Source organism: Mixophyes fleayi, chromosome 12 (assembly GCF_038048845.1).
Source record: "Mixophyes fleayi isolate aMixFle1 chromosome 12, aMixFle1.hap1, whole genome shotgun sequence".
NCBI lineage: Eukaryota > Metazoa > Chordata > Amphibia > Anura > Limnodynastidae > Mixophyes > Mixophyes fleayi.
The window spans coordinates 38,313,988-38,341,788 of record NC_134413.1 but is presented as its reverse complement, the minus strand read 5'-3'; the positions used below and the strand labels follow the sequence as shown (position 1 = coordinate 38,341,788).

General features: G+C 40.3%; 1 protein-coding gene across 1 annotated transcript; it reads right to left on the bottom strand.

Moving 5' to 3' along the window:
* Positions 1-5,038: 5,038 nt before the first annotated feature.
* On the bottom strand, positions 5,039-11,721 carry ACTC1 (actin alpha cardiac muscle 1). The gene is made up of 7 exons (XM_075193126.1): positions 11,613-11,721; positions 10,096-10,240; positions 8,841-9,165; positions 7,474-7,635; positions 6,692-6,883; positions 5,790-5,971; positions 5,039-5,325 (listed from the first exon to the last, which is right to left on the bottom strand). The coding sequence occupies exons 2-7, from the start codon at positions 10,222-10,224 to the stop codon at positions 5,182-5,184; spliced, it is 1,134 nt and encodes a 377-aa protein (XP_075049227.1). The 5' UTR covers positions 10,225-10,240; positions 11,613-11,721; the 3' UTR covers positions 5,039-5,181.
* Between the last annotated feature and the right edge of the window lie 16,080 nt (positions 11,722-27,801).

Genomic DNA, 27,801 nt, shown 5'->3' with positions numbered 1-27,801 from the left:
CTCCGGTTTTAATGGATACTGTGGGATTTTTGGAGCTATCCTACCACCTTTTTAGATTGACCATGACAGGGGCTACGTTTGCCATCAGTGCAGTGTCCTGTCCATCTCTGGTCCATAGGGAACCTGGTATTTCCAGCAACATCCTCTTTACTTGAGATGGACTTTGTTCTATAACAGGAGAGTGTAACATTAACCTTTGAGGGGTGTCCAATATATCCTGTACCTCATGTGCGACCTTCTTTGGTATATCTAAGAACACACCATCAGAAGTACAGTATATGACACATCCCATTTTACATAACAAGTCTCTCCCTAGCAAGTTAGTAGGAGCCGCTGCAGCCAAGAGAAACGAATGCTTAGTATGCAGAGGCCCAATAGTAACGTCAGCGGGTTTAGTTAGAGGATAATGTAACACTTTTCCCGTTACCCCCATACCTGGAATGGTTTTACTGATCACCTGTAGATTGAAAGGAGAGGTTATCACAGATCGGGCCGCCCCTGTATCTACAAGAAAAGTTTGTTTCCTACCAGCTATGTCAACTATCATTTTTGGTTCTTCACTCTGACTCTCAGTTAACCTCACTGGCTGTAGACTACAGGTATGACCTGACCCCTAGCGCTGACTATTGATTTCCCGCGCAACATTTGCTGCCGTAATATTCGCGGGTAGTTGTGAGTCTTCTAGTCTATGTGAATCCCTCCTTGGAGGATATCTATGTGACCCACCCCTCTGTGTATTGAGTTTTTCCTTTTTACAATCTCTCATGTAATGTCCTTCCTCGTTACAGTTGAAACACCTGATCACTTTAGGTTTCTTGTTATATGGGTTGTATGCTGGTGGTCGTGTATGCACCCTTTCTAGAGCCTGTATACTTACCGTCATTAACCTATCACTTTTCTCCTCCCTTTTTCTAAAAAGGTTTTTGTCATGCTCCACAGCAAACTCCCTAAGAGAGTCTACCGTGACGCCTCTCCAATTAGGTAATGTGGTTTGTACTCTCGTCTTTAAATTTTCTCTAAGGCCATCCATCAGTACCCCTACAGCTACCTCTCTGTGATGTGGGTCCTCACTTATGTTGGATATCCCAGTAAACCGTGTTATTGCTGCTATAGCTCTAGTGAAGTAATCTGCTGCTGTTTCACTATCCTTTTGTTTAATGGTGAAAATCTTACTCCAATTTACTACTACTGGAAAATAGATGGCTAAGTGTTTGACAATTTGTTCTATATTCTTTTGGTTAATCTCATTAGTCAAGGTGTCATCTTCCTCCAACAAACAATCTTCAATGAATTTTTTCACTTAGCCAACTCTTTTCTAGGGCCTGAAGACAGCAACTGAGCACAATGAATAATGAACAGTGTATCTACGTTACAACATCACACACTATACACCTTTTAGTGTAGAATAAATAGTAGAATAAATATGCTCAAGCGAAGTAATAGTAAATACAGCCGTTACTTATCGCAGGCGCTCTGGATCCAGTGCAGTCATTCAATCCTGAAGTCTGGGGACAAGATGTCTGCATGCTGGATCACAAGCTGCTGCTTATATACACAATCAAATACAGTAATACAATGAAGATGGTATAGCTTGCATCTATTGGTCCAGGTCTCAGAAATGTCCAAGGGGTTGTCAATCATTGGCTGGTTCATCCTAAGGAATCCAAAGGAGGGGGTCATCTCTGCAGGGGGTATGCTCTGCTCTTCCCGCCAAGATTCCTTAGTCTTAAGTAGTTCATAATTCCCTATCATTCATAACTTGTGTATGCACTCTGCGATTCCCTCGCAGAGTGAACCAAACAGTAGGATATGTAACAAGGTTCATTATGATACCACTCATGATGTTATTCCTTCAACCCGTTCCGTGTATTTCACTAATATGCATGTAACTCTGATATAACATATAAATACTACTATATTTCGACATAACTGACTATGTGTTGCAACTACCATTAATGTGTACTATTTTATAAGTATGCGTGTTTGTGCGAATGTATGGTAAAAGACCAATTACTGTTGCTGCCACGTGTAGTGGATGCGTACGCCCTTTCACGCCGTAGCGTGCCCTTGTACGTCGATGCGTACCGTACGCATCTTTTCAGACAAAGACAACCAAGTTTGCTAGACTTTAATTGAAATGACTTTATCCAATTTGGGGACTTCGACAGAACACAGCCATGAATCAAGAATGGTACCAAACATCTTCCAAGAGCAACTACTCCCAAGCATCCAAGAACAGTTTGGTGAGGAACAATGCCTTTTCCAGCATGATGGATCACCTTGCTATAAGGCAAAAGTGATAACTAAGTGGCTGGGGATCAAAACATCAAAATTTTGGACCCATGGCTAGGAAACTCCCCACACCTTAGTCCCATTGAGAACTTGTAGTCAATCCTCAAGAGGCGGGTGGACAAACAAAGCACTGATTAGGCAAGAATGTGAGGCCATCAGTCAGTTTGTGGCCCAGAAGTTGATTGACAGCATTCCAGAGCGAATTGCCAAGGTCTTCAAAAAGAAGCGTCAACACTGCAAATATTGACTCTTTGCATAAACGTAATGTAATTGTCAATAAAAGCCTTTGACACTTATAAAATGCCTGCAATTTTCCTTCAGTATACCATAGCAACATCTAACAAAAAGGTCTAAAAACACTGAAGCAGCAAACTTTGTGAAAATCAATACTTGTGCCATTCTCAAAACTTTTGGCCATTTCTGTACTTCTTTTGCAGAACTAGCTCTCTTGATGCTTTTCCACTGCTGTCCATGACTGAAGAGACCAAGATGGCCATTTTGTAGAAGTATATGTATATATCTCTCCCAGCATTATTAGTAGTTGGGGATTGGTGTAAAATGTACTTTCCCCAACAACCAATAGCAGGGAAGTCCGATGCTGAAGATGCATAGAAGGTAGTGAGTGTTACAAACATTTTAGAACTGTGTCATAATGGGATTTAAATTAATACAGTTCACAAAGCTGAGACTGCAGTGATTTGTTCTGTTGTAACACCACTGCCCCTGTCCCAGTGCATGAATCCACCAATTCCCGCTGTGCTTTTCTGCAAAACTTGTCTGCCTAGATGTCAACCGCTGCCTGTTTAGTTAGTTAGCACCTCACCTTGAAACCTGCTTCAGAAGTGTAAAGGAGACATATTTAGTTGACCATAAACACTTCAGTTTTTGCAAGTATTTTTTCAGCTCACTAACATAGCTTTTGATGTAAATTCAATTAAAATAGTAGCTATATTTCCTTTTGCTGAGAGTAAGATGATAATCTATTTGCTGCATGAAAAAAAGCTCTTTCATGTGCACAAAAATGCAGTTCGACAAGTTAATTTTGCAGCCTTTTACACCTGGAGAGGCAGACGTGTGGTGGGCAAGTTTAACTTGAGTACAGTAAAGACATACACACATACAGGTAGCCAACTCCCTGCAGATCCGGTCTTCTGACTTTGTCGCATGTCCAGATAGGCCTCTTAGAGGGTATATCTTTTATGAGTACCGGAGGCCTAATGTAAAGATACATGCTGGAGGATGATGACCCCAGAGCAAGATCTAGTGCTTTGGATTGGCTGTTGTATATCGACCCCTCCAGCTAATAGTACTTCATTCATTAGCATCATGACTATGTTATGTCAAGTTGCAGCATAAGGTGTTGGTTTTTATTTTTAATGTCCTATCTGGAAAATTTGATTTTCGCTTTTCTAAAATTAACACAGACACCATGAAGAAAACATACACACATACTTATTTATCAATTTACTGCTCAGCTAAATTCAGTTGGTATCATCTTCATCGCCATTTATTTACATAGCACCACCAACTCCACAGTGCTGTACAGAGAATATTTGTCACTCATGTGTCCAGATCTTACTCAGCCGATATTGCCCTTATTGTACATTGGCTACACTTACCTTCCCCTTCCCTCCTCCTAGAGCCGTAACTTAAAATTTTAGCGCCTGGGGCGAGAAAGACAAATGCTGCCGCCCCCCCCCCCCAGCCCTCAATTTTAACCAAATGAACCCAAGATATTCTTAAACTGCACTCCCCTTCAGCGTTGCACCCTCGGCGGTCACCCCTATCTCACAGCTCTAGTTATGACCCTGCCCCCATCCTCCCGCTTCTGTAGGGGGGGGAAGAAGCCGTAACTGTAAAATGCGAAAGAATCCACATGTGGAGTTGGGCGTATGCACAGTGCAATTTTGCATATTTTACGATAAGCAATCGGGCATATACCCAACTCTGCATTAGCCCCTATGTCTCTTAAGCCATATCAATTATAGCTGAATTGCATTTAACAAAATGATTACAGTATAATTTAATATGGTATTTTTTATGGGAATGCTGGCTACATACAAGATACCATGGTAGCTAATATTGGCATTTTATTTACCTCTATGACACCCCTTTGTTTGTATGCCATTATTTAGTACATCCCTCTCTTATGACACTGCCCAAGTTTTGACTACTTGTGGCTACCTGGCTGTGGAAGGTCATTCTAGGAGATGTAGTTTGACCAGTTGTCTTCACCTGAGATAGAACATTTCTTAGTATGCACTACTGAGCACACTCAAGTAAAAACCAAATGAAAAGTCCCAATAAATTAAATGAAATATAGGTTTTGATAATTGGGACAGTCCTTTCCTAATAATCAATTTTATTTTATTTTTGTTGATCCAAAAGGCAATTTCGGGCACCTTGGTTCTGTTGAATGAAAAATGGAAATCAAAATGTTTTATATCTGTTTTTAAATCTTGTTTCCTCCCCCATTTTTTTAATTGGTTTTATTTGAACTGATATTGGCAATATAACACAAAACTCTTTTTTTTTGTGCGTATAATATCCAGAAGCAAATGAATAACAGAGCCCCAGAAGTACTTTATTATGCAGGTCATGTGTTAGCTGAACCAAAATGTATCACACGGTTCTATTTTTTTTCCCAAGAAACTTTCACACACAGCAGACAAGCCTTGAGCAGATGGTTCCTTTTATTGACAAATAAAACATCCAAAGCAAAGCAAATAAGACAGGCGAACTCTGATTGACTTAATAACGGCAATTGTTTTATTTTATAAAGTAATAAATATGATGGAGTGTAAACAAACTGTACAGTGACTGCCCATGTCTTGTTGTCTTGAATCCGGAGGTACTGTGTAAATGTTGACGGAGGAAAATGTGAACTTTTTAGAAGCACTTCCTGTGCACAATGGAGGGACCTGCCTCATCATATTCTTGTTTGCTGATCCACATTTGCTGGAAGGTGGACAGAGAAGCCAGGATGGAGCCACCAATCCATACAGAGTATTTACGCTCAGGTGGGGCAATGATCTATGGGTGAAAATAGAGAAACAGAACATAAGTACATTGTCCTACATCAGAATAGTAAACCATGAACATACAGAATGACTGCAAAAAATCTCTACTCCCTTTTATGTCCGTTTATATTTTGCAGGAAATGAGCTACCAGCCTGCTATTAGACCCATCACCTTACACATCTAAGTCAAAAACTCTTTTTGACTCTTTACTGACGTCATGTTATTTTCTCCATACATAGCAAACAATTTAAGCATATACTACAGAGGATATTTTGCTATCATTTGTCTATAAAGGATATCTTGTTACATCATGTTTGCTATTTTTCCTTTACCTTCAGAAATGAATACTGAGAAGCTGTGTAAGTATGCTTTCGATGGACTTGTGATCATGCTAGTATGTCAATAAGACTGTTGATCTCTGTAGTCGTTATAGACATCATGGACATATTGAAATAAGAATTATGTTCAGTACTCACCTTGATCTTCATGGTGCTGGGAGCCAGGGCAGTGATTTCCTTCTGCATGCGGTCAGCAATACCTGGGTACATGGTGGTACCTCCAGACAGGACATTGTTGGCATACAGGTCCTTGCGGATGTCAATATCGCACTTCATGATGCTGTTGTATGTAGTTTCATGAATACCAGCAGACTCCATACCTGCGATTGGCAAGAAGGAAGTTATAATTTGTTAACAGAGGCTATGGCAATTGCAAAAACAGGTGCTGATAAGTCCCAAGGCTGGATTCCACACATGCTGCCAAATGGACAGCAACTGGCCAGAGCACTAAGCAGGTGTTAGAGCCTTAAAATGATAAAAGGGTCTTTTGTTAAAGTAGCAGCTTGTGTTGGCCAGCGAGCATGGTACGAGTGTGCTTTCATGCTCTTTAAAATAAAACTATAGTTAACCAGTCAGGATTTTATAATGTGTAATGCAATAACCAGCATTGTTTTGCTTAGAGAGTTTATCTGTCGATACTTGGATGCATTCTTAGGGGATTAAGAGTTGGCATGCAGCCTCTTGTATTTAACTACTGGTAGCGAAGATATGAAGGCAAGGCTTCTCTACCTAAGCTTTTAAGTAATTTAGGAGCCAAGATTGACAAGTTTTCTGTTCCGGTTTGTTTTTGTATTTGTGAGCTCTTGTCATCACCTACTGTCCTTTTCAAACAAGAGTAAGTAAATCCTCTACATGCAGGTTAACAATGTATGTTTTATGACACTGCTATATGTGGACTCTCAAGTACATCGGACAGAAGATTTTCTCTGACCCAATTTAGTGGTCATTGAACTTGGCAGTACTGTGTGAGTGTAGTGTCAATGTTTCTAATCAGCCAGGCACATGAACGGAGATGGGAGGAGGTTAGATGCATAGCTCACCAATGAAGGATGGCTGGAAGAGGGTCTCTGGGCAACGGAAACGCTCATTTCCAATGGTGATGACCTGGCCGTCAGGCAATTCATAGCTTTTTTCCAGGGAAGATGAGGAAGCAGCGGTTGCCATCTCATTCTCAAAGTCAAGAGCCACATAGCACAGCTTCTCCTTGATGTCACGGACAATTTCACGCTCAGCTGTAGGTTTAAGAAATATGGAAATTTTAAAATAAAGTTTCAAATCTTCCTGGCAACATGTTCAAATACCTTACAATGGAATGACACATTAGTAGGTTTTGAAGTGCCATTAAGGGATGTCTCTGTACTACACAATCTCCCTGTCCTATTTGTAGATTGAGATATTACACACAAGTGTGGTATTAATAAATGGGTAATTTCCAGTAATCTCAAGGAAAAATGCATTCCCTGTGCAAGAAATGAACACTACATTAGAGCTCTCTTGGGAGGAGAGAGCTGTAAGCCTGCCCCTGGCTGACAAGAGTTCAGCTTGTACGTGTAATATAAGATTTGCACAGTCGTTACAAATTACTGCAAATCACATGGTATATTTACTCCGTGGCTCAGGGAGCAGAGTCAGTCTTGTGACTGCTACTGTATCTTAATGTGCCTAAGGCATTACAAATTACACAGTAGGCTCCCCATCTCTTTGTGTCATTGCTGCTGAATATTTTAGCATAACCTGACATAGTTATAAGAATAAATACTTTTGAAGACTAAGCCTTACAGCACAGAAATTCTTGGAAACCAGGAACTGGCATTAAACTTGCCTGTGGTCACGAAAGAGTAGCCACGCTCAGTCAGGATCTTCATGAGGTAATCTGTGAGGTCCCTGCCAGCCAGATCCAGACGCATGATTGCATGGGGGAGAGCATAACCTTCATAGATGGGGACGTTGTGTGTGACACCATCACCGGAGTCCAGAACAATACCTGGGAATCACAGACAAAATAAACTGATGAGCAATTGGATGACAGATTTGCACTACAAATGTGCTACTATTAACACATGTGATAAAACATTTTGTTACACATAACATTACTATGCAAGTCCACAAGGCTATGAAAGAGTTATTTTGTCTGTACTGTGCTACAATGGGTGCAGGGCTGGCCGTCTGACAATGCTGAAGACACAATAGGATGTGCCAAGCTGAGCTGTGTGCAATAAAATATATAGAAAATGCAAATATAAAACTGCTCTGTCCCAAAGGGCAGGAGACATCACTGCAATCTACAGAATATGGCAGTGAGCAAGGACAGCCTGCAGACTGCTTGCGAGGAAGGGATTATTACACTTGCGGCTACTTTGTTCATTCTTATCACTATACTAGCTCTAGGGATTTAGAGGGGGTTTTTTTTAAGTCAGTAGAAAACTGCAGAAAACTCTGTGCCATTTCTCCCCTCTCTATTTATATAAGAGACAGATGTTTCTGCCCCTGTGTACTGCACAAGGCAGAGCGGGGTCACAGCGCTCCGCTCCCCCTCCTCTGAGAAGTGCTATTGTGGTTAATATAAGCCAGTATTTCAGTAAATAGGCTGGGTTCAGAGACGAAAATGCCTGTGTCACCAGTGTAAGAAGATTAGGGCTCCCGTTGCATTCTGCTTGAACTTACAATGAATTAATTTGACATTGATGTATTATTGGGAGCTGGTTTAAAAAGAAATAGAATTTACTGTCAAAGTGGTGAACATATATAGTCCAGCTTTTTTTGTAGAATAATACTTGAAATAAAACATTGGGCGAATAATAAACACTAGCAGTAGTGTTTAAATAACTAATGTCTTCCCATTTAATAGTTATATAAGTCAAAAGGGAACACAAAGAGCTAGATGGCTGGAATGATGCTATTTCCAGAAGTTGGAATTGCAGCAATTAGTAAACATATATATGTTCATTTGATTTTTATTTATTTATTTTTTTTAATTAAGATTTCCATATTTTCTTCAGGAAGATCACATTTTTATTGTTAATCTGTAACTACTACAGTAGCATTAAAAAGGTCTAAAAGGCTGATTCAAGTGAATTTGACTTGGAGGAGTGGCAAGACAAGAACATACTATATTATTTATTATGTCTTTCGCACTGCCCAGTCTTGTTCTTACAATGTTTAGAGTCTTGCTATAGTGTCTGTTCTCACCTGTGGTACGACCAGAAGCGTACAGGGACAGCACAGCCTGGATGGCAACATACATGGCTGGGACGTTGAAGGTCTCAAACATGATCTGTGTCATCTTTTCACGGTTAGCCTTGGGGTTCAGTGGGGCCTCAGTGAGCAGGGTAGGGTGCTCCTCAGGGGCTACACGGAGCTCATTGTAGAAGGTGTGGTGCCAGATCTTCTCCATATCATCCCAGTTGGTGATGATACCGTGCTCAATTGGGTATTTCAGTGTCAGGATACCTCTCTTGCTCTGAGCCTCATCACCTACATAGGAGTCCTTCTGACCCATACCAACCATGACTCCCTAGAGTAGAAATAAAAAAGAATAACAGAGGTTACATGCGTTGAAATGAGCAGTATTCATATATTATACCTGACAAATCAGTTGAGCTTTGTAAACATGTAAAACTGTAGGCTAGATTTCTATGTAGGATACAAATATAATGGTAGCTGCCAAGTCTTTTTATATAGTGTTTATAACTCTGGATCAAGGTTACTCTGACCTACAGCTGAAGGTGACAAGATCATGACTCAGTTAGTATTAAACGCATTTACTCCCATAAGCTGTCCAGTTCTTCATTACTATGACTATATTGCCAATGGTCCGAATAGATTCCCAGTGGAGGACTTGGCAGGACCTATCAGTAATTGATACTAATGGGCTGTTGGCAGAGCTTATTTATAATATGCTCGGCTTCCCCTCATGAGTATTTGGATGTTAGTGATGCTTCTGCTGCTATTTCAGCTATGGCAGAGCCATTCACGGCCTGCCAGCGGTGACTCTTTAACAAGGCCAATTTTGCCCAGCACACAGTACGATCAGAGAATATGAGCAGACTCAAAGCTTCCTATTAATAACTAGCTCATCTTATCACTGAACGTTGCAGGACAGAGCCTGTGCACTTTCTATTTTTATCTCCCCGTAGTAGAGAAACAAGGCATGATTTAGATATGTAGAGGCAAGAGCTTGTTATCACCAAGCAGTGAATAAGTTAGCTGTAGCTTCTCACTTTCTCTGAGTGGTGGCCAGGAACTCTATTGGTCAATGTGAGTTTTTTGGACTCATTGGATTACCCTCTCTGGATACAATTTTATTGCTGGCTATTAATATCTGAAACTGTTTTGAAAATCTATTTTGTATGAGAATATCAAGGTAGACTAAAGCCTTTAGAGATTATATATGACTTTACTTCTAAAGAAGCCATTTGAAAGACATTGAGGAAAAAGGTTATACCTGATGACGAGGGCGACCAACGATGGAGGGGAACACAGCACGAGGGGCATCATCCCCAGCAAACCCAGCCTTCACCAGCCCTGAGCCGTTGTCGCACACCAAGGCGGTTGTCTCCTCATCGTCACACATGTTGGCAGGTTAGGTTCTGCAAAGAGTGGTACAAATGAGAGGTTGAGAAGACATTTTCATTGAATCCCTCACACAACACAAGCACAGCTGATACTGTACATCAATCATCGGAACATACACTAAGATAATTTGTACTGCCCAGGTAAAGTGCTTGTGAATAGTACAATAAAGCTTTGTATATGACAACAGTTGTGCCACACTTTAAAAGCAGTATCGGGTTTATTTTATCTCTCACAGTTTGAAGTGGCTGGTTTTTGCTTATTTACAAACATATCTACTTTACCAGCAGTATAAAATCTATTTTATTTATACGATTACGCTCCGACTGTGAAACATGAAGTGCAAAATAATATTTTATGTTTAGTTCACCTTACAATTACAATGAGCACACTATCCATATCCTATCTCAATGCCTATAAAATTGTTACCAAATATAAAGCCCAACTGTACTTGTATTGTGTGGCTGAATTCATTTGGAAACAGTATGAATGAAGATATAGAACTTTTAACATAAAAACACTATTCTTTTAAATGAGGGAAAGAATACCCCCCCCCGTCCTTTCTCTTCCCCATCACACTACACTCTCACGTGTCAGGCAACAGCTGTCTTTTAAACACAAACCCTCACTGTGTCCAATTCTGCTTCTCCTCTCTAAAACATTCATAGAAACTACGTTTCATATGACCCTTTCTGAAATTGTTAACCACTTTGATGAATAAACTCAAAGCAAAAAGGGTTATCAGTTTGCTTGTGAACTACAGTATTCTTTTCACTATCAAAAAAGTTAAGCCCCCCCCCCCCTCTAGTATCCTTTCAACAGTTGAAACTTAGAGGAATTATAACAATGCAATACTTAGAGGTCATCTTCTACATGTTTAATGGGTCTACATACAAACATGCATTAAGCATCAATATCTCTACAATCAATAAAACATAGGTACTGTATTTGCTTGTACACATTTTCTTAGCTGTTTCCAGCAACAGTCTATGTATTGATTTCTTTCCTTCTAACATTGGTACCACACTGCCCCTTGCACATAAAATAACATGAAGTAGATGAAGATTCCTGTTTGCACTGCAAAGAGCACAGGTCCCAGTGCATATTAAAGTTTCCAACAACAGTAATGTCTGCTTGTTACATACTGTAGCTGTTAAGGTTGAAAAAAAGACAAAGGTCCAATAAATTCAACCTTCACTGTGTGATAATCCTGTTCTGTTCAAAGCATGAAAGGCCATTAACCTTTTGCATATATGCAAATGGCTTAAAAAATGTAACTAGTTCCACGATTCCAAAAAAAAGTTTGACCTTCTCCCAGTTGTCTAAGTTCTGAAGTCCATCTGACACGAAGAAACAAAAAGCCGCCTACAGGTCCCTGTTGGTACTCACCTGGTCAGCACAAGAGAGCTGGCTGCTGTGATTGAAATTGGCTGGGTGCTGCCTTGGGTACTGAGCTGTCAATTTATACCCTGCCTGAAGATGTACAGTCAGTGGGGGAGCTCCAGAGGGAAAGGCAGGCAGCCTGTCCTTATTTGGTAGCTTCTGGGCCATTGAGTAGCAAAGAAGCCATTAATGGAGTAGGTGAGGGGGAGGGCATGGTCCATGGACCCCTTAGTCCATGTATGGAAGGTATGGAGGTGGGGAGAGCATTACAAGGGATGACCAAATAGGGATTCCCAAATAAGCATGTCTGCAATGCTGGGTGACAAAAAAAAAAAAACAGCACAATGAAAGAAATAGTACAGAAACAGTGTCTGCTTAGGGAGCAGACAGGTGCAACACAATTGGACAGGGGTTGGAGGGGGGATGAGGGAAATAGCAAGTCACTAGGGAGCTCGGGCGCTCCACGCCAGAGAGATTTGTGTTCTGTTTAATGAGACCTCGGACAGGAGTTTAATTTGCCAGTGAGTTATACATTAATAAAACAAGACGTCTGCTAAGTATCAGAGAGTATGGGACACTGAGCTCACATAGTATTCCACATAGTCTATGAGCCTCTGGCAGAAGGTAATAATAGACAGGGGAAATGAGGTGAGACCACAGGCCTTCTAATATATTGCTTTTATAATCCCCTTAATACCAGAGGGGCCTGTAATCAAGGTGTTAAAGCTCCCTATTACCATTTCATATTACACATGTCTTCAGTAAAGGGAAAAAAAAACAAACATGAGCGCACACATACAAACAGCACAAAATAATGTATTAACAAGAACACAATGAAAAGGGTTACATGTTTTTATTTGTGCTTAAGAGCTTGCACTCTAAGTGAAAACAGGTTTAAATGATATCATATATGGAAGTAGCAGTTATTTGGCAGAGTAAGGTTGAAGTTTTGCCCTAGGACAAGAAGACATGCCAGTGTTCTGAGTGGAAATCCCCCTCCTCTTCTCTTTCAGGAAGATATGTTATTATTGATACAATGCAACATTCCACCCTCACCCATAGAGAATAATGCGCTTGTTTGTGTGTGGTACATTGTCTTCTATAAGTGGTACTTCCGTATGCCAACTACAATTTACTTTTTCCATTCACATTTCACTTTAACACAGACATATCAAGACCAAGTTTTTCTGAAAACGTTGTGATCATGCCACAGAGTAGGATTTGATAATCTGTTGCTCGCCGTGTATTGTTGAACTACAACTCCCAGCATGTTCTGGCAACAGATGAATTATTATTGCTAGACCTTGGAACGACCGGACTGTGCCCAAGTAATTATTATTATTTATTTATGTACTTATAGCAACTTATTTGACATAGTTAAACTGCAGTGTGCAGCAGTACTGTAGCTGTAATAAACATTTAGTTGCCCCTAAAGGTGTACATTAGGGGCAACTAAATGTGGCAAGAGCTCAAGCCACAAGACTTTTGAGAAGACGTTCTAGATTAACAAAAGCCGGTAGTCACTGGCTGCCTATAGTGTGTCATAAAAGAGGATTTTAATGCATTTGTTTGTACATGTTCTTCTGCAACTTTTCCCATCTTCCTTCAGGGCCATCTTTTCCATTGGGCACGATGGGCAGCTGCCCCACGGGCAAGGGGGCCCCATAGGCACGGCTCTTAATGAGAGTAAATAATCTTGCAAAAGAAAAAAACCTGCAAAAAAAACCTTCAAGTTTCACTGAGCAAGTACATCTATCTATCTCTATACATCTATATCTATATCTCTATACATCTATATATCTATATATCTATATATCTATATGTAGGGGCCCCGGTGCACTGCTTTGCCCAGGGGCCCATAATGTTGTCAAGATGGCCCTGTCTTCCTTCTGTGTTTTTCAAGGCGTTTATGTCGTTAACTTAAACTATTTTTTTTTCTTTTGGATATCAAACAAGTTGCTGACTGATTAATGGATACACTTGTATAGAGCTTATATGATCTGTGTCATATCAAATGACATTGGTGAATAAACAACTCTGACTTGTTGATATAAAGGCCTTGGTGAAAAACACAGAAGGATGCCAGAAACATAAATCCGTGTAAAGTAGTTTGGGTGTTTTATGAAGAGCAATCAAAAATGAAAAAAAAAGTGTTTGAAAAAAAGTATCTGGTAGTAGGATGTTTCTATGTTTTATAGAAGGCACTTAATATTGACCTTGACAGCCTGTAGGATCTCTGGGCACGGCACTTACAGCATAATAACATTTCACTCGGCTTCTGCACTTAAATGGTGTCAGGACCTTTTTGCTCAGGGCAAAGTGCTGTTTTCACTGATGAACTATGCAAACATCAATATATAGTCCATATATCTTGACGTTACTATTATGACCTTACATGTAATCACTATAACATCCTATGCTAGATTACCTAGAATTTATTATTAATAATTCACCAATATATTTGGTCAATGTTGGTATCCAAGTCTGTCATGTAATAGCTACAAAAATGTTTTTGTTTTTTTTAGTTTTTATTTAAAAAACAAAAATTATAGGGATTGGGTGAATACACCATGGAAACATAAGAAGCCACCTAATGATGGCTATTGTGGGAAGCTGGTGCCCTACTGAAGAATGGTAGCTGCAACTTTGTAAATATGAATATATGTATCACTCACTTCTGTCTAAACCACCAGTGTGATCACAGTAAAGCCTTATCCTCGCTATTGTCCATACTCCAAGTGGGATGTGCAAAGGATGAAGTAATGGCTGTTATGAGATCTTCAGTTCTCTCAGCACAGCCTGGCCTGCAGGTCCTAATCTCTTATAAATTACTGTAATCACTTATTCGCTTTTCCATTGGACTGTCAAGTTTTAGGGAGTCCTATGTGGTTATGGATATTTGTACTTTTGCATTTTGTTAGTTAATATTCCCCACACTTAGCTTGTCAGCCCTTCTACTTCTAATGCAAACATGGCACCTCCAGACACAGTTTCACTTGGGATTTTACCTATAGGCTTTAAAAATTGATATGATCATTTCAAATACTTTTTCCAAACTTTTTTACCAAGTGCAGAACAGTCTTCACCAGGCCCCATTGCGAACTTTGGGTTTGGTACCCTGCGATCAGAGCCTGTCTTAAGGCATGGGCACACTGGGCAGTTGCCCGAGGGCCCCACAAGCATAGTTAGAGACAGGTTTGCGTCTTCAATGATCTTAATTACCTTAAATATATTCCCTGAATAACAACAAAAAAAGTATACAACAAACATAAATAAACATTTTTCTGGTTCTGCTCCTATAAATCTCATGTACCGCCGCAATCCTTCTTATGCTATCACAATCTCAGGATGGAGATATAAGGCCTGATTCATTAAGAAATTAAATGCTGACACGTGCCGTATATTGCTCTGCATATGCCCAGAAACAGACTATATGCCAGAGAACGCAACTGTATGTAATTCATAGGGAGGGGAATGGGCGTATGCACGTAATCAGTGTACAGTAAGGGCGTTCCAAGCTTGAGCGCACTCAACAGTGCCAACTCAATCTTTGGGCAGCTCTCAGGTACGTGTTTTCTCACGTATCACTTGCTACATGGCAGGCATAAGTGCCGAGTTATAGTGATGACTTGTATATGCATGCTATAACATGTGCTTGTAATTTAGAGGAACTGTAAAAATACATTGTATGTACAGTAGACATTAATAACATCCTGATAAAGGTTTTTTTTTCCATTTTTTTAACCCATGAAATGCAATTATTTTTTTAATGACTATATTATTAACAGGTGAATGAATACTTTTTTTCTATGTGTTCTGCTGGTACTATATATATTTCACATAGGTATTGTATGTAACCTACAGTGTACTGTGTCTGTCTCACTATGACAAGTGCCGTATATGCAGAGCGTACCTACACCCATATTCAGATCCACTTCTAATTGGATATGGACAGTGGCTGACTGGCAGACTTTAGCCCGGAGGGCAAGCACATTGCACTGGCCCATAAGTAGTGGCCCATCCTTTAAGGATGGTTTTCGGTATAATATATATTTATCAATTTAAAAAGAGGCTATTTTAGTGTTGCATAACACAGTGATACTTTATATTTATAAATTATAAATCTTAAATAATGAAAACAAATAATGCAACAAAAAACAAACCTCACTTTATATTGCATTTTATTTTATATGTTCCCTTCCTCTACAGCACCTTTTTTTTTTTTTTACACATCCCTGGCTGATTATAATGGGGTATAAATCATATAGCAATAGATTATATAATAATGTTCTATTACAATACTGAACAAAGGGGCTGATTTTTATCAAAATGCAAAAAGCCCGTTTGCTTTAAAAGCCTGATGTTTTTGCCAGCAAAAGGGCTTGTTTTGCTTTGCACTATATACTAATAGGGTTATTTGTTTTAGGGTTAGCCTAAAACAAATAATATGAGGGGTGCTACTGGGACAAGGAGCAGAGCACTAGGGTTCAATCTGACACCCTGGCCCAGAGCTGGATAAAGGCTCTGGCGAGCCTGGGTACTTTAGACAGGGAGGCCTCTATGATGTAGCCTGGTTATCATTTTACACAAATACCCGGGCAATACTGTGTGCACTACTGTTAGGTGCACGCAGCTCTGCCTTCACGAGCAGTACAGTGTGAAGTGGGATATACCTCCCAACTGTCCTTCCAGTCAGACCAAATCCTGACTAAGCGAGACAGTAACTCAAATTCAGGACTGTCCCACCAGTTTCAGGATAGTTGGTAGACTGCCTTGCTTTCTCCTACCTGTTCTTGTCACTCACCACCTGTGACTGCTGGTGTCTTTAGATCAGTTGCTGCTTGTCTGGATCCTGGAATGTTGGGGTCCCTATTTTGGAAAAAATGGGTACATGAAATGTACAAAACTCCAACCAGTCCCGGTGTTAAATCAAAATATCACCCACGTTTTATAATTAGGCCTACCTCCAGCCACTATATTAAAATAATAGTATTCACATTTGATAAATAGATCCATTTCCCTCCAACTAGCCCCAATATTAAATTAATAGTATACATATTTAATAATGAACCTATTTCTCTCCCTCCAAACAGCCCCAGCAATAAATTAAATAGCATATACGTTAAATAAATATAACCATTTTCTAAAACCATCCCATAATTTATAATCACATTTAATAAATAGACCTTATTTTCCCCAAACAGTCCCACAATCAATTAATAGCTCCCAAACCACCCCAGCATTAAATTAAAGGTCCAATCACCTCATCTTAAGTTCATGGGCTCCACTATTAAATTTAATTGCCCCACTCTCACCCCACAAATAAAATAGCACCCAATAATTAGCCCCCGCCAGCACTCCACACTTAGGCTATTAATTTATCTCCCACATTATATAAAGACCCCCCTCCCTCACACACACACACTATATTCATTTACTACCCCCCCCCACACACACACACAGATACACCCCATTCATTTACTGCCCCCCCACACACGCACTACATTCATTTACTGCCCCAGCACAAACACTAGCTACATTCCTGTATTGCCCCCCCCCACACACACGCTACATTAATTTACTGCCCCACCCCACACACACACTCGCTACATTCATTTACTGCCCCCCACACACACACACTCGCTACATTCATTCACTGCCCCCGTACCCACACAATCACTACATTCATTTACTTCCCCCCCCACACACACACACACTCGCTACATTAATTTACTGCCCCCCCCACACACTCACTACATTCATTCACTGCCCCCGTACCCACACACGCACTACATTCATTTACTGCCCCCCCACACACAAACACACGCTACATTCATTTACTGCCCCCACACACACACTCGTTACATTCATTTACTGCCCCCATACAGACACTCACTACATTCATTCACTGCCCCCCCCCCCGCACACACACACACACTCGCTATATTCCTTTACTGCCCCCCCACCCACACACATGCACTCACTACATCCATTTACTAGTCCGCCAACACACTCACTACATTCATTTACTTCCCTCACCCCACACACACTTACTACATTCATTTACTGAATCAGGCCCATAATGTTAAAATACAAAGGACATATCTTCTCACAATAGAACCTTACATAAGGATGAAAGCTGCTTTTTACAGATACTTTTTGTGTCTGCTTTCACCTGTGATACACCCTGGTCATCTGAGCCATTTTTCATGTCTTGTGTAGTCGCTGTGAATTATGTATGTGTTTAATTCCTTTGGATAGCAGTTCGCTGTACCTTGACTATGAGCTATTATCTATGACTAATAACCCTGACTTCCGATAGCTATTTATCATGGAGATGCAATTATTCAGCTATCTATACTTTAACTTCCCCTGGCCTTTGCATGTTTTGTTTTAATATTCAGTCCCAGCCAGTGGATTCAGCTTTGTGATGGTAAATTAGAGGCCAACATGGCCAAAAACATAATCACAATGGAAAGGGCAAAAGAAAGAAAGCTACATAAAAAAAAAAAAACAATGCAATATATAGCTGAGTATTAGAACTTAGTGTACTACACATTTTAGCTTATATCCAAATAACATATAAATATAGCCAGTCATCCAGCACTCTCCCCACCATGGACATTTATTAAATGGAATTTAAACAACCATAGAAAAATCATGACCTATGATGTATAGATTTAATTTTTTCGTTCAAACTATCCGTCCAAGCATACACACACCATCTTCCATAGCACATGACCTCTACCATGGATGTGGTCACAATCGTCACCTTGGATATTCATGGAATGGAATTTAAATAGCAAAAGAAAGGGACTGTTATCATAATCCCCCTGATGTGTTTTTTTCATACTTGCGACCCATTGAAGAATGCATACAGAAATTACATGTACACGAACATGATGGAAACATCAAGAAAGTGGTTCACACATGCACAGTGGAACTGGAAGTCCGGACTTGGACTTTCAGCTCCACTTTCCATTTAAAAAAAAAAAAATATATATATATATTTATAAAAACATATTTTGCTTACTTCCTCCTTTGATCTTTCGTAATCAACACTCCCTTGCACCCAACACCACACACACACAGTGATAACTAAATGCCCTTCACTCAATTAAATTATCATCTTCATTAAACTACTCCTCTCTCCCATAACTACTGTCCTGCCCTTATCCGACTGCCTCTTTCTACCGTAACACACTTTAGTCCTAGATAATGCATCGTCAGCTATAACATACAGTTTGTGGAAATCCTAATCTGAGCCGTGGCACGCTAAGCAGACCTGCTACCTGCAAAATACTCCTGCACTGCTGAACACTAGAGGAAATGCAGACTTCCTTAACTATAAATTAGTTTTTTTCATCTTACGAGATTGCCCTTCCACTTGCCAAGCATACCTACTACACTTATCTAATATCCATCCAATCTCCTAACCCCCAAAGCCTCTTTGCCATCTTTTATTCTCTGCCCTTCCTCTCTCATAGCCCAGGACTTTGCCACATACTTTAAAGACAAGATATACATCACTGGACAAGATTTTCTCATGCCAGACCCCACCCACCCCACCAATCTTCTTCTACACTCCCCAATTCGCCCTCCGTTAAAACTCTCCCATAATCAAAGACAAAATGTCTGTACTCATTTCATAATTTAATTCTGCATATATCACCTCTTCAACCTGCATCTTTCACAAATCCTAAAGAAACCTCTTTTGAGCCTCTCCCTTCGGTAAATGTCTTATTTCGCTTTCCCACTTTGCCTTCAAACTACTTGAATGACTTGTATATAACACACTGGGTTAGATTTACTAAGCTGCGGGTTTGAAAAAGTGTGGATGTTGCCTATAGCAACCAATCAGATTCTAGCTGTCATTTTGTAGAAAGTACTAAATAAATGAAAGCTAGAATCTGATTGGTTGCTATAGGCAATATCCCCACTTTTTCAAACCCGCAGCTTAGTAAATATACCCCCACTGTATTTTCCCTTCTTGACTCTCTGCAATCAGAGTTCTGGCCCCATCATTTACTTATGGCAAAGTCTAAGGGTCAATTATCCATACTCACTGACCTGGACCTCTCTGCTGCTTTCACAACCATTAATCACCCTCTTCAATTGCACATCCTTCACTCCATCGCCCATTGTGACAAAATATCAACTTGGTTCACTTTCTACCTATCCAATTGCTCAGTCAATGTCGCACAACCTCCCCTCCACTCTCAATATCTGTTTGAGTTCCACAAGGCTATGTTTTAGGCCCTCTCACTGTACACCACTTCTCTTGGTGAATCAATATGCTCAATCAGTCTCCACTCTTCTCCGATGAAACCCAAATCTACCGCTCCTCCCCTGACCTCTTCCCTTCTCCATCTTGTGACCAACTGTCTCTCGGGTACCCACATTTGGATGTCCCAGTGCTACCAAAAGCTCATCATGTCCATGCCAGAGCTTATCTTCAATTCTCTTATTGTCACCACCTACTCTTTGATCAACAACACCAGAAGAACCTCGGTCTCTCAAGCCGAAGATTTACTCATCCTATCCAGAATCTCTACCTATCTTGTCACCTCCACCTTTAGAATGTTGCAAGAACATGCCCTTTGTTACCAAAGATGCAACCAAAATGCGTATCCATTCTTTTATCATCTTCTATCTCAACTACTGCAACCATCTCCTGGGAATCCCATTACCCATTTATCAAAACTTTAATCCATTCTAAGAGTTGCTGCAAGGCTGATATTCCTCCCTTACCTCTCTACATCTGCTGCCCCATCATCATCAACATTTAATTATATAGCGCCAGCAAATTTCGTAGTGCATTACAATTGGGAACAAACAGTAATGAAACAATACTGGGTAATACATACAGACAGAAAGGTAAGAGGGCCCTGCTTGCAAGCTTACAATCTATGGGAATGCCCCACTCTGTAAATCCCTATACTGGCTCCCCATAACATCTAGAATCCGATTCAAATTATTTATAAATCCCTGCAACCCCTTCATACATCTAAAACCACATCTCAAAATACTCTCCCTTAAGCCCCCTTAGATCTTCAGTGCCTATAAGCTCCACCTCACCTTGGGCCTGATTCATTAGTGATCTTATCTGCCGTTTTTTGCTTATCTTAAGCAAATCCACTCTGTGCATGCTCAGAAAAGGGAGATAAGAAGCAAAATCCACTCCATAAGTGAAGAATTTCTTAATTTAACATGAAAATAAATCTTAACTTCTCTCTTATCCCCGTTTCTTCTTAAAGTAAGCATCTTAACTTTTGCACAAGATAAGATCACTAATGAATCAGGCCCCTTGTCTGTAATAACCACCTCTCACTGACACCTACAAGACTTCTCCCACTTAGGAATACCACACCTGATCAGATCCTCCCCAGCTTTCACATATTTAAATGCTTTTTGAAAACCTGTGAAAAAATAAGCCCACACTCGTTATATTCCATATTATATATGGAACCAGCTGCATGGCAATAAACCTGTGCTTTGTATATTATATATGGTACCAGCTCCATGCCCTTTATATGTATACAAAACAGAAGAGACAGTTGCTGTCAGTGCTTATCCTTGAGACTGCATATCTGTGTGTACTAGCAAAATGAAAACATGAGGTATTAGTTCATATTTTGACAAAACATTTAAGCCTGTGTCCCAGCAACAAGGGTACCTCATTATATGCAGGTTCTACACTGACCTATATGCAATAAACACCATTCAAATTCAATTAAATTCAGATGCACTCACCTCCCAGGTATAGGGGTTTACATCTAGCAAGGGCTGGCTTGTGAGCCACACCCAAATGTGCCTTAAATAGGCTTGATGGACAGCTGCTATGACAAAAAGGCAATATTTTGAGAAAAAAATAAGCCCGCCCTCGGTATATCCCATATTATATATGGTACCAGCTGTATGGCAATAAGCCAGTGCTCGGTATATCCCATATTCTATAAGGTACCAGCTGCGTGGCAATATAAATGTACAGAGATAGGCAGTGTTAAGGATAAACGCTGACAGCAACTGTCTTTTTGTTTTGTATACATATATGGGCATTTATATTGCCACGCAGCTGGTACCATATATAATATGGTATATACCGAGTGCGGGCTTATTTGTTTCTCTGTTTTTGTCTCAAAATATTGCCTATGTTGTCATAGCAGCTGTCCATCAAGCCTATTTAAGGCACAATTGGGTGTGACTCACAAGCCAGCCTTTGCTAGATGTAAATACCTATACCTGGGAGGTGAGTGCATATAGGTCAGTAGGATCTGCATATAATAATGTGCCCTTGACGCTGGGATGCAGGCTAAAATGTTTTGATCAAAATATGAATTAATACCTCATGTTTTAATTTTGCTAGATACACATAGATATGCAGTGTTAAGGATAAGAGCTGACAACAACTGTCTTCTCTGAAAACCCACCTCTTTATTAGAGCCTATTCTACTCCCACCTATGCTACTCACACTGGTACACCCTTACAAATGTCCCAGGGCTAGATTTACTAAGCTGCGGGTTTGAAAAGGTGGGGATGTTGCCTATAGCAACCAATCAGATTCTAGCTTTCATTTATTTAGTACCTTCTACAGAATGATAGCTATAATCTGATTGGTTGCTATAGGCAATATCCCCACTTTTTCAAACCCGCAGTTTAGTAATTCTAGCCCCCAGTCTCCTCTCTGAACCACACTTCTGGTGTCTGAGTCTGTGCCCTTTACTCACTACATTGTAAGCTCTCTCATGAGCAGATCCCTCCTTACGCCTTGTTTTCACGTATGTATTTATTTTGTGTACCTTGTATGTCCATGTTTTATGTATGTTTAGTTTTCCACACTGTCCAGGGTTGTACTTTTATTTACATATTACTGTAGACTTTTCCATGACCTTGCCATAAACAGGCTAGGTACATGCAATAAGTACCCATTCCTATGGGACCAAATACTTGCATGGACTCTTCAGAGTGAGTATTGGTGCCACATGTGTCCCTGTTGTTAGTATCAATTATGTACATGGTATCACTTCTCTTTAATGTTTTTTTTATAACTGTGTAATTGTCCGTATTTGTTTACTGCATAAGTTAGACATATTTTATAGAGATGAGCGGGCTCGGATTCCGCTAATCCGAGCCCACCCGAACAGTGCGGATCCGAACGGGATCCGAGCACTGTTCGGATATTTCCGGCGGGCAAAAAATTGAAAACGAGGCTCTGTCCTCCAAGTCTCGCGTCGAATCTCGCGAGGGGTGGGAGGGAGGGCCCAGAACAATTCCATCTTGTACCTCTTTTTTTGGCATTATGTGCTCAAGCTACCTCGGTGCAACCTTTTGGCCTAAAAACAATATTGTGAGGTGTTCAGAATAGACTGGAAATTAGTGGAAATGATTGTTATTGAATGTTATTGAGGTTATAATAGCGTAGGAGTGAAAAAAAAAACACAAAACTGGTTTTTAGCACTTTTTATGTTTTTTTTCAAAATAAATCCGAATCCAAAACCTAAAAACCGAACCAAAACCTTTCGTCAGGTGTTTTGCGAAACAAATCCGAACCCAAAACCTCAAGCAAATCCGAATCCAAAACACAAAACACGAGACACCAAAAGTGGCCGGTGCACATCCCTAGTATTTTAGTGAAAAAATGAAAAAGTTTAATTTAATGAAATGGATGTCACTCCATACTGTCAGGAGGTTGAACTTGATGTGACTTTTCTTCCTTTGCACAGTGTATATCTCCAGATCTTTCATCTACCTGTATGCTTCACTTCTAGGATGTGTTTCTTGAGAGTGGACAGTAGGGGGTAAATGTAGTTCCACAAAAAAAATGGCGACCATTTTTTTTTTTTAACATTTATCGCCGGTATTACCCTACTACCCACAGCCCATGGGGTTAGTAAAGAGCCCTAGTGCTATCAGCACTGGGCTGGGTGTCCCTAGGGGAGGGGGGGGTGCTCGTTTTTTTCGGCGGACCCTACTCTCTATGGAATCCAGCCCAGTGCTGAACAGCCTGGAGTTGGTTAGTCATTATGGCAGGGGGACCCCTGCTACATGTCCCCCCTGCTACACTGCCTCCTACCCCGGCTGGTTTGCCTAGTGCTGGTTAAGTGAAAATCGGGGGATCCTACGCAATATTTTTCCCCGATTTTCACGGAACCAGCAGTAGTCAGGCAGCACTAGGGTTAAGCATGAATAGAGGGGGGACCCCACGCTTTTTTTTAATAAAACTTTTATCTATTCTTTACAGTTTTTACACTGACAGGCAGTGTAACAGTGATGTGTTTATACAACACGCTGCTAGAATGCAGCGTGCTGTATCTGGCATGTTTTAAAGCAAACTCTCCTGAGTTTGCTTACTCGCAGCTTCATACCATACTTGCCAACTCTCCCGGAATGTCCGGGAGACTCCCGAAATTCGGTTCAGTCTCCCGGGCTCGTTGGCATTTCTCCCGCATCCTGGATTTCACCGAGAATCGCGTCATTGCGATTCTCGGTGATTGACGCCATTTTGGAGTGCGGGAGGGGGCGGGACGAGGCCAATCGCGTCATTTTGGCCCCGCCCCCCACGGCGTAAATTACGTTTTCGCGGGGGGCGGGACCAAAATGACACGTTTGGCCTCGTCCCGCCCCCTCCCGCCCTCCAGTCACGCCCCCTCTCCCGGAAACTTGTTTCCGAGAGTTGGCAAGTATGCTTCATACATTGGAGACTGGTATAGCTGCAGTGGCAAACAGTCGGGAGTTTGATCTCTGGCGATTTTGGAAATAGCGATTTTGACAGAAGCACAACTCTGGCGATTTTGCATGAAATCTCTGCTTCATACATCTGCGAGTTTCTCCCGAGAAAATCGCTGATTTTGCAAAATCGCACCTTGATACATTTACCCCTAGGTTTTCACTGGAGCAGATCATATAGGCATACCCATGACAGACCATGGAGTTTGCAGTGTGCTTCATTAATTAGTGTGTTCTGAAAACACATCTTAAAATCTTAAAAATGTAAATTAAAATTGTAAGCACTGCTGCCCAGTTCAATACTTTTGTGATGTCCATAGCAGGACTGATTTTCTGAGAAGAAAGCATGGGAAATTTTACTGTTTGAGCCATTTGGAGCTTTTGCTAAAGGTTCATACATGATTGTGTCCTTCGTTATATATATGCTATTTCTGCTTTTGTATAGTAATCTAGGTTTGATGTTAATTTGTGACTGCAACTCTGGTGATGAGTTAAGTTGTTGCTTCTGAATTATGCACTCTACAAATTAAAGGATAGATAGATACAAGTGCTGCGAAATTCATTTGTGATAGTTTCCCTGCACTATAAAATAAATGACAGACTTTTCATGGTTCATCATCTGTTTAAAATAATGATGGTAAGTCGAAATAATGTTTTACAAATAGGGAATACTGATCCCTATTTTTCCATCAGTTCAAGCTGAATCCACCACGTGGTTAATGTAGCACAGGGTAAAGCAACCTGAGCAGAGCTTAGAACACATGTAAGTAAGTGTATACCCTAAAAGGAACCTTACTTACTGTATCAGCTGTCCCATTTTAAAGCCTCATTCCATCTGTTTCCCTTAATGTGGTCCTGCTTTCTGATGAATTATGTGAACCTTTACATTGCTAAATAAAAGTGCTTTTCTGGTTCTGAAAATCAGTGTATGAGTGTGTTCTCTGTTGGCGCTATATAAATAGATGATGATGATTTTAATGCTAACCATGCTGTGCATTATTGATTGCTATTAAGTTTTAGTATTTTGTCTGTGTATGGCTTTGCATACATTGTTTTATGTTGATTTTTGTCTGCAGAAATTGTTGCTTATGTCGATGGAATGTGAGCATAATTGTAATTCTAATTAATGCTACTATATGTTACCTTTTAGGCCATTTAAAATATTAAAGTTTGTAACATGTTATGGATTTTTAGCAGAATTGGTTGGGAAGATACTCACAATGCACTATTTTTTTTGCTTATCTTTCGCAATTTGAGGCCTTGTAAAATGACCTCTGCTTATGAGTTATGCTAATTTTGATAATAAGTCATTTTTACTCTATAGGCACTCAGATTATGGGCCTGATTTATTAAGGTATGCAAAATGAACGTATTGTGCTTTTTTAAAAAAAAAACGCACATAGATCGGGCATACGCATGTGAGATCCGGTGGGGAGGGGGGGTGGGATGTCCGAGCGCCCAGGGGAAAAGGGTCCCTGTTCTCGTGTGCCGGGCACTCGTTTTACTGTAAGGGAAAGGGGAAAATACGGGAGGGGCAGCTCCACAAGGTGAGTGCACCACGGGAACAGCCCTCGCCGGGCTATACTCACGGAAGCTGGTCTTCGACGGCGACTCCCTCTATCCCTGCGGCTTCAGGGATTCTCACTCTCAGAGATCTTCTGAAGACCTTGTCTGACGACCAATGCCTGTAACACAAGGGAGACCAAGCCACACAGTCTTAGACAAGATGCTGCAGTAAACATCTAATACAAAGTGGAATATATAATCCCAGCAGAATGCACACAAAAAAACCCAATTATCGTCACCTGCTAATAATATAGTAATTAATGAGAAACCGTTTTAAAAAAAAAAAATTCATTCCCCCCCCCCCTCATAACCTACATTTATCAGGATGTTCCTTAATGCCTACTGTACATAAAATGCATTTTTACCATTGCTCCTGCTTGCAAACACATGTTCGAGCATGCATACATGAATGGCAGCAAAATCAGTTGGCAATTACACCTGCCCTGTAGCTGGTGCAAGTGATACGTACCTTAGAAATGCCCAAAGCTTAATTCCGGCACTGTTGTATGCAATCAAGCTTGGCACACCCTTACTGTACATTGACCATGTGCATACGCAACTTTCCTCACCCATTTCGCCCATGAAATCATAGGCTGCCTTATGTTTCCTATGTGCTGCAAGATGAATTGGATGTTCTTGTGTTCACTGGCATATGGGCATGCGCAGAGCGAGTTTACGCAACGTACGTCACGTATCTGAATTTACTTTCCTTAATGAATCAGGCCCAATGTGAATATATAGTACTACCACATGCCCTTTTATTGGGAATATTCAAATAGATTGTCTGGATTCTAGTTATTTATCAATGCCATTGATTGTAAGCTTGCGAGCAGGGTCTTCTTGCCTCTCTGTATTACACAGTATTGTTTTATTATAGTGTTTATTGTAAAGCGCTACGGAATTTGCTGGCGCTATATAAATAAATGTTGACGATGATCTGTGCAGCATAATTACTAAAATGGATTTATTATAGCTCTACTTATTGATCATGGATGAAGTAATGTATGATGAGTAATATCATTTATCTGATATCCTAGGATAGTTAGCAGTAATTAAACATCCTGAGGGTATTTTCTGAATTTCACCTGATACATCCTTGTTTTAGATGCTAGAGTTATGTGTTTAGTATGCATATTTAGTGCAAATTTAATGCATGTAAACAGATGTGAAGCTAAAAATCATTGTACCATACGCCATGCATATTTGTTTAATAAATTTGTGTAGCTAGAATTGCAGTGCATTATTTTCAGCACTATTTCTATTTCAGTCTTTTACTCGTTTCCATACAGTTGAAAAGTATACATTTATCTCAAAAGCAATTTAAAAAAATATATATCAAATGCGTATATGTTTTTGGTTTGCATTTTATAATGCAAAAAGAAAATATGAAATGCTAGTGGATATGCAGCCTTAGACTGAATATCCATAGTATTTGCACTACGGAATTTGCTTATGATGATGATGATTTGTTTACAGTATGTTAAGACTGGGCTGTATCAACCACACCATACTGAGCACTGGAGTCACACAACTTGGAATTGGGATAACCGATCCCTGGAAAGATGTATACACTGCACTCATAATGAACACTTTAGTTGCCATATTTTCTTGTTGTGTTGGCCCATCTGGCATTCAATATAAATCCTACATATATGGTGCTTCTTCACGGGGATAAATGATCTTGATTCCAAGTGATTAACTCTGCTCTCGGAATGTGGCTAAATGGATCATCATCATTTATTTATATAGCGCCACTGATTCCGCAGCGCTGTACAGAGAACTCATTCTGGGAGTTGGGGATGAGGTCTAGGAGCAGGCTTCGTTTCTTTTTTTTTTTTTCAGTTGATCGTTCTAAAGTCACGTAAAGAAAAACACTGTTTGGGGCCCTACTAGATAAAATCA

Bases quoted from the DNA above. Each gene is read 5' to 3' on its own strand.
- ACTC1 (XM_075193126.1), bottom strand. From the start codon at position 10,224: ATGTGTGACGATGAGGAGACAACCGCCTTGGTGTGCGACAACGGCTCA. The intron at 9,166-10,095 runs GTATAACCTTTT...TTTCTACTCTAG, and splicing joins TTGGTCGCCCTCGTCATCAG to GGAGTCATGGTTGGTATGGG. The intron at 5,972-6,691 runs GTGAGCTATGCA...TGCCAATCGCAG, and splicing joins CTTCCAGCCATCCTTCATTG to GTATGGAGTCTGCTGGTATT.